The sequence below is a fragment of the Coenobita brevimanus genome, chromosome 26 (assembly GCF_032717465.1).
Source record: "Coenobita brevimanus isolate Jiangsu-jjx chromosome 26, ASM3271746v2, whole genome shotgun sequence".
Lineage (NCBI taxonomy): Eukaryota > Metazoa > Arthropoda > Malacostraca > Decapoda > Coenobitidae > Coenobita > Coenobita brevimanus.
This window is the reverse complement of record NC_136979.1, coordinates 1,604,747-1,616,539: the sequence shown is the minus strand read 5'-3', so window position 1 is coordinate 1,616,539 and position 11,793 is coordinate 1,604,747. Positions and strand designations below refer to the sequence as shown.

The 11,793-nt window shown below is 41.5% G+C and overlaps 1 protein-coding gene across 1 annotated transcript; it reads right to left on the bottom strand.

Moving 5' to 3' along the window:
• Nucleotides 1–749: 749 nt before the first annotated feature.
• On the bottom strand, nt 750–11,320 carry LOC145394044 (uncharacterized). The gene is made up of 4 exons (XM_080268013.1): nt 11,199–11,320; nt 9,289–9,377; nt 3,723–3,903; nt 750–3,316 (listed from the first exon to the last, which is right to left on the bottom strand). The coding sequence occupies exons 1-4, from the start codon at nt 11,209–11,211 to the stop codon at nt 2,766–2,768; spliced, it is 834 nt and encodes a 277-aa protein (XP_080124139.1). The 5' UTR covers nt 11,212–11,320; the 3' UTR covers nt 750–2,765.
• Nucleotides 11,321–11,793: the final 473 nt, after the last annotated feature.

Genomic DNA, 11,793 nt, shown 5'->3' with positions numbered 1-11,793 from the left:
ATCCTCTGACTGAAGAGATTAAGACGTAAATGACTCAAGATGACAACTACAGAGCTAAAAGCCAGTGAAGAAACCTTCGTAGTCAGTACATTTACCTACTTTTATTTACTCCCTCAAGGTCGGAACAACTCTAGTACTTTATTCCAGCTAAGGCCAGACGATTTTATTCAACTGAGAGTATGCTTAGGAATCTGGGTGTTACTGCTGGTATGATAAATCCTCTCGAAGCGCGTCTGGACTCTGCTCTATCAAACAGAAGACGATTTTCTTCGGTTGAATGAGTATGGGAGTCAGAGAGTATTAGTAATTCGCTATATTCGTCTCACCCTACAGCAGTCCATGAACCAACTAATCACCTACATCTTAATACTCCTTATACTTTAACTTAACCTAAAAATTGCCGTATCTCCAACTTCCTGATTTCTAACAAGAGATAAACACTAGAGCATGATGCATGTCATGAAGAAGTGCTAACGAAAGGATGCAGAGCCATATCAGTGTCTTATTCTGTCACTGACCTACGTGAAGTATGACGCAAAAAGACGAAAATCTGGGCCAAGTTAAGGAAAGAAAAGAGTACTGTAGATCTTGCAACAGGATAAAATGGTTCCACTTAATAATATCAGCACTGTCTACAGAATGTTAGTATTATCGTGCATTTAGCTGTCTTTACATTTCAGCGATATACAGTATGGAAAATGACAATTAATGTAGGCTAATATGTAAAGATTTTTTATTGACAAGCAGTCGATATAACAAGTAAACTTTAGCACATATATATGTGGCCTATGATATGAAATCGAAAATGGATTTAACATGTAACACACACACACACACACACACACACACACACACACACACACACACACACACACACACACACACACACACAAAACTTAATAACAGTAAATATCTCTGTATAGTCACTGAGTGCCATCATCGTCCTTTTATATATATATATATATATATATATATATATATATATATATATATATATATATATACTCGTATATATATATTAGTAAAGCAGTAAAAAAAATCAGACAGATTCAAGACGTGAATAAAAAAAAAATGGCAATAAATTAAAAAGAAAAGCCCTCTCAAATCCCTCAATCCGTTTTATGCCTGCTAGTTTCAGACGATTTTTATTCAACTTACGAATGACTACTTGCACTGAAATCGTTAAACAGAGGCCTTTTCTAACCCTTTCAGATCAAATACCTTCTTTCTGGGCAAATATGATCGTCTGAAAGTAGAGACAATTAAGAGAGAAATACATCATATTATTGAAGGGATTAAAATGTAGTACTGAGTTTTCACTCCGCTTTATGTCAGGCTAAAACTATGAGACTCTGGGTGCTTTTTCTCATTGGTTTCAGAGAGATTGGTTTTGTGCAACACTTTAGGTACAAAAACTCATACAGATACGTCTGCGTGGCGGAAAAGTTAAAAAAATAAAGAAATTTTTGAAGAAAAAGTTGAGATTCTTGAAAAGACCTCTAACATTCTTAACTATTACTAAAAATTGTTACATTTTGCTCCGGCCATAATATCAGATCAGGAGAGAAGTAATGGGAAAGACAAAGTATCCTGTTTTATCAGCACACACACACACACACACACACACACACACACACACACACACACACACACACACACACACACACACACACACACACCATTAATATCAGACAGTAAACTCTTGCTTGTAAAATATGTTCGGACATTGCTTTCAGTGTTCATTACAATCTGTAGTATAAGCATATTCATTTTACTGAATATAATATGCACATATATTCACACACACACACACACACATATATATATATATATATATATATATATATATATATATATATATATATATATATATATATATATATTCCTCAAATGCAATTATCATTTTAGCATTTCCTTAACACAGCTCCAATGAATATAAAAAGAAAATGATGAATTTTATTTATTATTAGGAAGAGGCTTTGACATCTTGCACTGGCACAACTATTCCCTTCACAAGACAAATCTACCATGACTCATTTTCTGTTACTTCACCTGACATGGTAAGAATCGTCAGCTATCAGTACAACAAATCAGCTGCTTTTCATGTGTAAATTTTGTTATACAATTGACGTCCCAGAACTGTCGTATTCTCTGTAGCAAGGTTTATGTCTTTGAGGCTATATTTACACCAAATAATAAAGTTTGGCCAAAAATATACCTTCGAAGTAGACTACTAGGTCACAAGAATATTTTAAATTACACTCTAACAGCTATGAAAAACACTGACAAAAAATACAAGACATACATGAAACCTAATATGCTGTACACTGCAAATAATTCACTGGCTAAGCTACCTAATATTCTTATCTTAAATTAATTACTACATGCAAAGTTTACATCCTATTACGTGGCTCTTCATATGTCAGTCTGTACATATTGATTGGCAGAGTATATGAATTCTTACAATATAAACATCGTTCAATACACATTTCCATTCTGTGCATCAAACTACACTTTCTCCCTTTCTAAGCAAACCACATCATACACTCCATTAAGTCACTCATTGGACAGTAAGTACCTAGTATAACTTAATCATACACTCAGTATAAATGTTTAATGTCAGTATATACGGTCATTATATACCGCATCTAACAATAAATGGTACTCTTGTAATAAGTCCTTCAGCACCTGTGAAATAATGCACTTGTTCACACACACACACACACACACACACACACACACACACACACACACACACACACACACTAAGGCGCATAAGGAGGCGGTTGATCACCCTTAACCGGGTAGTCTGTGGCAGGAGGATGAGGATCAGTGGGGTATGAAGCTGGGGCGCCCGGGTAACCAGTTGGAGCAGCAGGATAGCCTGCTGGGGCGGTAGGGTAGCCTGCTGGGGCGGTGGGGTAGCCAGCCGGGGCAGTAGGGTAGCCTCCTGGGGCAGTGGGGTAGCCAGTGGGGTTTGTGGAGGTAGGTACTTGTGGTGGAGGAACTGCCTGGCCGGGTGGCGTGTACTGGTAGGTCACCGCCATTCCTCCTGGTTGGCCCGGTACTCCCCCATGGACAGGCTGACCGTAGGGTATACCAGGTTGCCCGGGATAAACAGCTGGCTGACCTGGATACGCTGGTTGACCAGGACTGACGCCTGGTTGATTGGGATCGGCGATTTGTTGGCCAGGAGCAGTCAAACCAGGACTGGGAGTGATGATTCTTCCGGGATTAGTTTGTCCTGTGCCGTCAAAAGTCTTGTATTTCTCCTTAGCATAGCAGCAAATGCCGATCCCTGCCACAAGCAAAATAACTGGAAAAAAAAAAAAAAATTAAATGAACAATGAGACCTTACACGAGACTAACAAGACACATCAACCCAAATATACTTTTAACTGATCGGGGTTATAAAATGAAAAAGGCAGAGATCCATGTACAAATTATCAAAAACCTCCAACAGATTAATAACAACCCACTCACAGTGGGAAGATGCAGAATTATATTAGCGACTCAATCCTACTCACCGGCAATAGTGAGGGGAAAAAAAAAAATCATACATCGAACTGTAAAATGCAGAAATACATTAATATGCTTCGTTCTACTAACAGCCAATAGCTGAAAAGATGAAAAAATACATTAATAACAATGAAGAAGATGCGGATATACAAGTGAACAGTGAAAAAGATGCAGAAAAACATTAATAACTCCTTTCTACTCACGGCCAACAGTCAACATGACGCCTCCTGCAACCTCGGCCGGGTCATGGCTGCGATCGAACTTCTCCCAGAAGTCATCGTCGTAATTGGCAAAGGAGAGTGCCATGATGCCCGAGAAGACGAAGAACCCGCCGAAGAGCAACAAGCACACCACGCAAGGGATGCCCAGCGCTAGCCCGCCTATCTGTGTGTGTGAGCGTGTGGAGGAGAGGGGTCACTACACAAACTCAGAGAAACTGATAGATAGATATAGATGAATAGATTGATAGATAGACTGGTAGGTAGGCTGGTGTGTAGGTAGGTAGGTTAATACTGTAGTGATGTAACCAGTCGCCACGGATAAGGGGAGCCAAGGTGGGGCCAGGCCCTATTCTGAGAGAGTACACAAAATCTACAGTATAAGTTTGTTAACTTAAGGAAGTAAGGAAGAGATGGGCAGAGTATTTTGAAAGATTGTTAAATGTAGAGGAGGAAAGGGTGGCTGAGATTGTGGCGGATGGAAGGGTGCAAGGAATAAATGTGTTGGGAGAGTTAAATGATTCTTTGATCACGAAGGAGGAAGTGGAGAAGGCAGTAAAGGAGATGAAAACAGGGAAAGCTGCACGTATGGATGGGTGTGCTGTGGAATGCCTGAAGGGTGGTGGAGTGACTATTGTTGACTGGTTAGTAAGATTGTTGAATGTGTGCTTTGAGAAAGGTATGGTGCCAATTGACTGGGCAAGTGCTTGTGTGGTCCGGTTGTATAAAGGCAAGGGTGATAAGTATGAATGTACTTGCTTTAGGGGTATAAGTCTGTTGAGTGTTGTAGGTAAGGTGTATGGTAGAGTGTTAATTATGAGAGTTAGAGAGGGTACAGAGGGAGTGATTGGTGATAAGCAGTGTGGCTTTAGGAGAGGGAGGGGATGCGTTGATCAGGTGTTTGCTGTGAGACAAGTGTGTGAAAAGTATTTAGCAAAAGGCAAGGACGTGTTTTGGGCATTTATGGATTTAGAGAAAGCGTATGATAGAATTGATAGGGAGGCTTTGTGGACTGTTTTAAGACTGTATGGACTTGATGGTAGGTAACTAAAAGGGATGAAAAGTTTTTATGTAAATAGTAGAGCGTGTGTAAGAGTGGGGAATGCTGTGAGTGATTGGTTTCCCGTGAGAGTGGGGCTGCGACAGGGATGTGTGATGTCGCCTTGGTTGTTTAATATTTACATGAATGGTGTTGTAAGGGAGGTGAATGCAAGAGTTTTAGGTGGAGGTCTGAGTCTGGTAAATGTTGATGATGGAGAGTGGAATCTGAAGCAGCTGCTGTTTGCAGATGATAATGCACTGGTGACTGATTCAGAGGAGAGATTGAGACAGTTGGTAGAGGAGTTTGGAAGGGTGTGTGAAAGGAGGAAATTGAAAGTAAATGAGAATAAGAGTAAAGTGATGAAGTGTACGAGGTTGATAGATGGTAGGGGGATGAATATAGTTTTGAATGGTGAGTTGCTTGAGGAGGTAGATTGTTTTAAATATCTAGGGTCACATGTTGCTGTGGATGGAAGAATAGATGCAGAAGTGAAGTTTAGAATAAATGAAGTAGGAAATGTGCTGAGAGGAATGAAAAAAGTGTTTAAATGTCGTTCGCTTAGAATGGATGTAAAGAGAAGGCTGTATGAGGGAGTTGTGGTACCGACTGCGTTATATGGGGCTGAAACATGGAATATGGGTGTAGCAGAGAGGAAAAGTTTGAATGTAATGGAGATGAGGTGTCTGGGGAGTATGTGTGGAGTGACGCGTATGGATCGGGTGCGAAATGATGAAGTGCGAAGGAGAACTGGAGTTGTTCGGGAGATGGCTGGTAGAGTTGAGCAGAGGGTGTTGCGATGGTTTGGGCATATGGAGAGAATGGATAATGAGTGATTGGTGAAAAAGATAACTAGATCTGATGTGAGAGGTGTAAGGCTGAGAGGAAGACCATGAATAGGATGGATGGACAGTGTGAAGAGAGCGTTGGATGCGAGAGGGATGTCTGTTGAGCAAGGAAGAGTGGCTGTGCGTGACAAAAGTAAATGGAGAGAAATTGTGAATGAATAAGTGATGACGCAGCCCTGAGGGGATATTCTCCCGCATTTGGTCTGATCAGCTGGTCAGGTCAGGTGCGGGTAAGGGGATGGGTCTGTTATGATGTGGCAGGGGTAAACCAGTTCTGCTGTCGGGCCCTGCTGCGGATGTCACTGATTGCATTGCGCAGTTGACCCTTGTGCGGTGTGGTGCGGTGAGGATCTGTCCGTTCTCCCCTTTGGGGCTAAGATGCGAATGAATGTGTTTGAATGGATGAGTAAATGGGGAGTGTGTCGTCCTGTCTCGGCTACCTCCCTTTCCTTGGGGGAAGCAGCCTAGGTATATAGATAGATAGAACTTAATTTCCAATAAATTTCACAGCCGTACCAATAGTACTATACGCTCTTAAGTGCCAAGTACTGTGGAAGTCAAAACCGTACACGATTTTTAAAGCATTCACGTCAAAATTGCAGATTATGATATTTCAAATGTGGGGTGGGACAAGGATGATACTGTGGGCCATACCACTGATATACGAGTATATATATATATATATATATATATATATATATATATATGAGAGAGAGAGAGAGAGAGAGAGAGAGAGAAGAGAGAGAGAATCTGACTGTATCTCATTTATCATTAGGGGAAAGAGAGAGAATTTGTCTAGCATTTCATTTATCACTCTACTGTATCAGTTAACTGGCTTCTAAACCGTATGCTTATCCTGGCTGGCTACGATACAAATGCCACCAGTCAAATTCATCAGTAAGAGAGGGAAAAAAATGTTTGAAGCTCTATGAATGGGTAAATATGCATCTACTTTATTGTTCAACAAATCTAAGTTTCTGGACTGAAATCCTGTTTTGTTTTGTTTTGTTTTTCTGAATATTGCCCAGGATGTGGTGCATGTAAGCTGATTTTTTTTTTCCTGACGGGTCTCGTTGTGCATAAATGTACGAAGGAACTACATGCACAGATTCTGATTTCTTGGCATGGCACCGTCAAACTGCTCTGAGAAATGCTAATCAGACACTGAGAATACCACAGTACAAAAGAAAGCCTCATTAACAGACGTGTAATACAGATTTTATACTTTGTAATACCTTTCCACATGGCAAAGGGAGTATAGATGTCTCAGTGAAGAGAATCTGAATTACAATATCTTAAATCATCATCGACATTACGAAGGGAAGTCTGATGCACTGCGATAACACTCACACCGCCCACACCACCAGCTTAACAACCACACCCACCCCGCCCACAAGCCTAGCACACCCCGACCATTAGTGGATAAAAGCCATACAAGAGCCGCTCCAAACTATATTACGCGTGAAACGAACGGAGTAAACTGCACATCCATATTGGTCATGTGAAAAAGTTGGGCCTTTTGTTCTGTGATCGCTAGTTCAGTTCCTCCCATTAGTTGTGTGTGTAGGTGTTAAACCGTAGGGAGCTGCCCATATAAAAGGAATTTAACCACTTCAGAACTGAAATACCATGACGTCCATTTTTCATGCTTACTCCAAACAATATTACGCAGCTTGAGGGAGACAGCGAACTGACAGAGTAAGATATACTGTAGTCTTCATGAACTCCCCTCACTTAAACTGATCTTCTCAAAGCTGAATGCAAACGTCTCGAGGTAACAAGAATAAATAAAAAAAAAATACATCACGGCACTGAGGGGTTTTAATGAGGACGAGGAAAAAAGTTTAGTCATTAAAGTTTGGGTGGACGTGAAGGTACACAAGGATTTCCTAGAATGTGGTTGATTAGGAAAGTGGTCCTAGTACAGTATTAGAACGAAAGAATGCTGGTGTGGGAGAGAGGCCAGAAAGTACCTGTTTTGTACTTGAGTGTAGCAAGGTACCATCTAAGACAGACTAGGATTCTGATGTGAACAATTATGCATGCAGTTGACTATAGGAATGGTAAGGTTGGTGTGGTAGTGAATCTTAGCCTGGGTGTTGCAAAATAGAAGTATGGCAAAATATTCGAGTGGGAATGAGTTGGTGAGGATGTGAGGGTGAGTCTGGATGTGCCAGCGTAAAAGTAAGGCAAACTATACGAGTGACAGTGTTGGTGTGGGTGTGAGACTGAGTTTAACTATGTCGAAGTATGAGTGTGGTAGATTACATGAATGACAGACTGTTGGTGTGAGAGTGAAGCTGAGTTTGGATATGTCAGAGCAGGACCGTGGAAGACTATACGAGTGGCATACTGTTGGTGTAAGTGTGAGACTGAGCTTGGGTATGTCGAAGTATGAGCATGGTAGAATAAACGAGGGACAGTGTTGGTGTGAGTGGGAGGCTGAGTCTAAGTATGTCAGAATATAAGTGTTGTGGAGTGCTGATATGGGAGAAAGGCTTATTGTTGATGTTGCAGAGTAGCCTTAAGTATGGCAGGGTATGGGTGTAGTGAACGTGAGAAGTGTTGGTGATCGATGAGAGTAAGGAGAACAGAGGCACGGCAGAAAGGGGTGTGGTAGTGAGTACGGGCATGCAGTGGATCTGGGGAGGGTGTGGCAGTGTATGTGGGGCGTGGCTGTGTGTGTGTGTGTGTGTGTGTGTGTGTGTGTGTGTGTGTGTGTGTGTGTGTGTGTGTGTGTGTGTGTGTGTGTGTGTGTGTGTGTGTGTGTGTGAAGGGGTTTCAGAGTGTGTGAGAGTAAGGCAAAGCAGGAGCGGGTAAGGCTACAAACACATACAAATGAGAGTATGACATGAACCTCAATAAAACTGGGACTCCTTAAGCAGTCTCTCTCTCTCTCTCTGCTCTTTTAGTTACTACGATTAAGAGAGCTTTGTACTTTTCCCCATCTTACAAAGGGAGATTTCACAGTCACGGTATATAGATGGTAAGATAAAGCATGACTGGTTTCGTGGAATGGCATCTCTTCATTCCATTTAGCTTTAGAAGAATCCGCAAGTAGTGAAGGGGTTAATGAAGGCAATATCCAACCCCTACTGTTCTAAAATCGTCTGGAAATAGCAGAAATAAAACAAGAAAAAACTCAGCTGCTTCCAGGGGTTTAGAGAGGCTACTTACTGTGAAGGGGTTTTAGAAATTTTCATTATCCTCTTCAGGACAACAATGAATATTTTTTTATTTCATTTTTATTGATAGACGTTTGTGCTTAGCGTTAGTGATACAGGATTATTTATTATCTATATTTAGAGGATTGGCAGATGTGGAGGATTGACAGGTGTGGAAGGACTGGCAGGTGTGGAGGGCTTGGCAGGTATGGAAGGATCAGCCAATGAGGAAGGATTAGCACGTGTTGAAGGATTGACAGTTGTGGAAAAGCTGACAGGTGTGTAAAGGATGACTGGGTATGGAAGGATTAACAGGCGTAAAGGAATTAACAGGTGTGGAAGGGTTGACTGGCGTGAGGGAAAAGCAGATGTGGAAGGACTGACAAGTATAGAAGGATTGGCAGGATTGACAGGTGTAGAAGGGTTGACAGGTTTGGAAGGGTCGACAGGTGTGGATGGGTCGATAGGTGTGGAAGGACTGGCAAATGTGGAAGAGTTACCCTGACGCCCTGACGCATGTAGTAGGGGGCGATGGACCTCCGGGTTGGCATCACCACCACCGTCGTTGGAGCTGGTTGGTACCCTCCTCCTGAAAATAAAATAAATGAAATAAATAAGAGTGTACTTTACTCCCTGCAAGTGTCATCTGTGGTTAGGTTGGCCAGTTAAGGAGGGTTTGGCCGATCATAGTTAAGAATTTAACTTATTCGTGGCAAAAGTTAGTGTTTGTACATATGTAAAGATTTGTTATTAAAATGAAGTATAGATTTGCCGTATTATTACTTCCTATAACATATTTAGGTATAATGACTTTACTGTATGCCTATGTGTAAGAAAAAAATGAATATCCTCTCCAACAATATCGAGTGAAAAGTGACCCAAGGACGGAAACAAGAACGATCACTAAAATAAGAATAACCAGTAGTGAATATCTTATTAAAATAGGAAGTTGACTCCAAATACCTTTACCGAGTCATGACTGGTTAAGCCTTAAGGTTCTGCTCACTGCTTACATACTTAAAGTGATGGAGTGCAGTCACAAAAAGAAGTTATATTTCTCTGCCGGCTGTGACAAGAGAAGGTAACAGCGGCGGCAATAAGGGGAAAAACAGTATGAGGGATATTTTTTTTTTTTTTTTTTTTTTTTTTAAGAATTATAGGTTTGGAGGGCAGAACACAATGCTAGCAAAGGACAGTGGGCTTACTCTTGCTCATGGCTGTACCTTTTACGACCAACGTGGGAGAAGCAATACTGACAAACCTTTTCATATTAGTTTGCTGCAGGATATCAGTGTCTAGCAGTTTTCTTGGGATGAAATTTCACTTTTTGTTACTCTATAATTTTCGTGACTGCATAGCCTACAATAGACAACCCCCAGTAAAATCCGTGCAGTTTTAACACTAACTTTCAGCTTGGGAGTAAACATCAACCCATGCATCCACCCACGCACCCACCCAACCCCATCCCACCCACACACACACACACAAATGAAAAGTACAGTCGTCCTAGGGTTTCAAGTTTTCATGGCATTAGGCTAACCAAACTGAAAGACGTCCTCAGGCTAAATGAATTGCTGGAAGCTTCAGGTATAGTACACTTGCGAAGTAGCTGAACACCTGGACACAATGAATGCGAAAATGAGCAGAAAGGGGCTTGTGATTTCGGAATGGTTGGTGTGCCTGATTTTGGAATGACGCACTCTGCAGCCATAACACTTAGTATGTATGGTGCTCCTGTGTATGATGCAGTAGCCCAATGCTGACAGATACATACAAGGTCTATTTTCAGATGATTCGACCGTGTCAAAATGGATTGTGCTTACAGCGTTCGGATGCTTTTCGATGAGTGCACCTGTTGCTATGTTACACCAATCACTTTTTTTTTTTTACTTCAATGGGAAAACTTAGTGTAACAAAATACTTGCATCGTTATTTTATTAATCTGAAAATCATAATTCGCCGGAGGGCACTGGACATTTACAGTACATAATGACTTGCTAAGAACTGGAAGAAGTGATGCCTTATTCTTTATGCTATATAATTTCATTACTGGATACCAGTTTTGGAAAATAGTTGTGTTCAAGCTAAATGTGGGTCACGTGTTCTGCTAACCCCATGTCTGACGCCGCTTCCTGTGTGCTTAGCAGAGTTGGTAAGGTTTTTCCGTCACGCCCACTCCGATCGATACCATCCTTGCAATCACGTGTCGCCTAATCATCCATCTTGCACGGATCCATCTTAGACATAATTCAAGCAGCAGCAAGCGAATAGGCAACGTGGCTGGTATTTTTGGCAGAAGGGATTAAACTTAAAACCCCTGTCAGGCTACATGCAGTATGGCGAAACCTTGAGGACGTCCTTCACTGTTGTCTGTAGGAGATTGGTGAGGGAATTGGTGCTATTTACTCACCTCCTGTATTCATATTGGTGAGGTGGTGTTCTTCAGGTGCTCCTTGAAGTAATGTTCCCTGTAATACACACACACTTCACAGGAGAAGCAGGAACGCCAGAACCCCCTCGCTACCTCTAGAGCACTGTTTATCGCTGACGTCATGAAACTTCACCATGATGTCATACTCTGGTGCCAACTATCCATTCTGGTTCACATCTGTACTTCGTTTTAACCACTCACAACTTTTGCCATGATGGATTAAAATGGCCAATTTCTCTCTACACCCCAATTACCATTAAAATTTCTAATACCGAATTATGATTGTGTACTTATTTCCATCCCCGCACAATATCTTCCTGTTAAGTAACTGCTGTACAAACCGTTCTACATTACTGCCGTCTTCTGTGTACGGAATAACTATTACCATGATTGACAAGTGAGGACATTATCATCTGACATATTATATTTGCTAAAGATGCATGGCAGGGAGAGCATGGAAGTTAAGGTTAGTTAGATTTTACTTGGGACTTTCCGGCAACAAGTTCAAGCTCCGCCCATTTCTCCCCTTCCCCATGTTTACTCCTTGAACGTCTTCCCCCCCCCCTCCTCTCAC

Bases quoted from the DNA above. Each gene is read 5' to 3' on its own strand.
- LOC145394044 (XM_080268013.1), bottom strand. The intron at 3,904-9,288 runs GTAACTCTTCCA...TCACACACACAG, and splicing joins ACATGCGTCAGGGCGTCAGG to ATAGGCGGGCTAGCGCTGGG. The intron at 3,317-3,722 runs GTGAGTAGAAAG...TTTTTTTTCCAG, and splicing joins CGTCATGTTGACTGTTGGCC to TTATTTTGCTTGTGGCAGGG.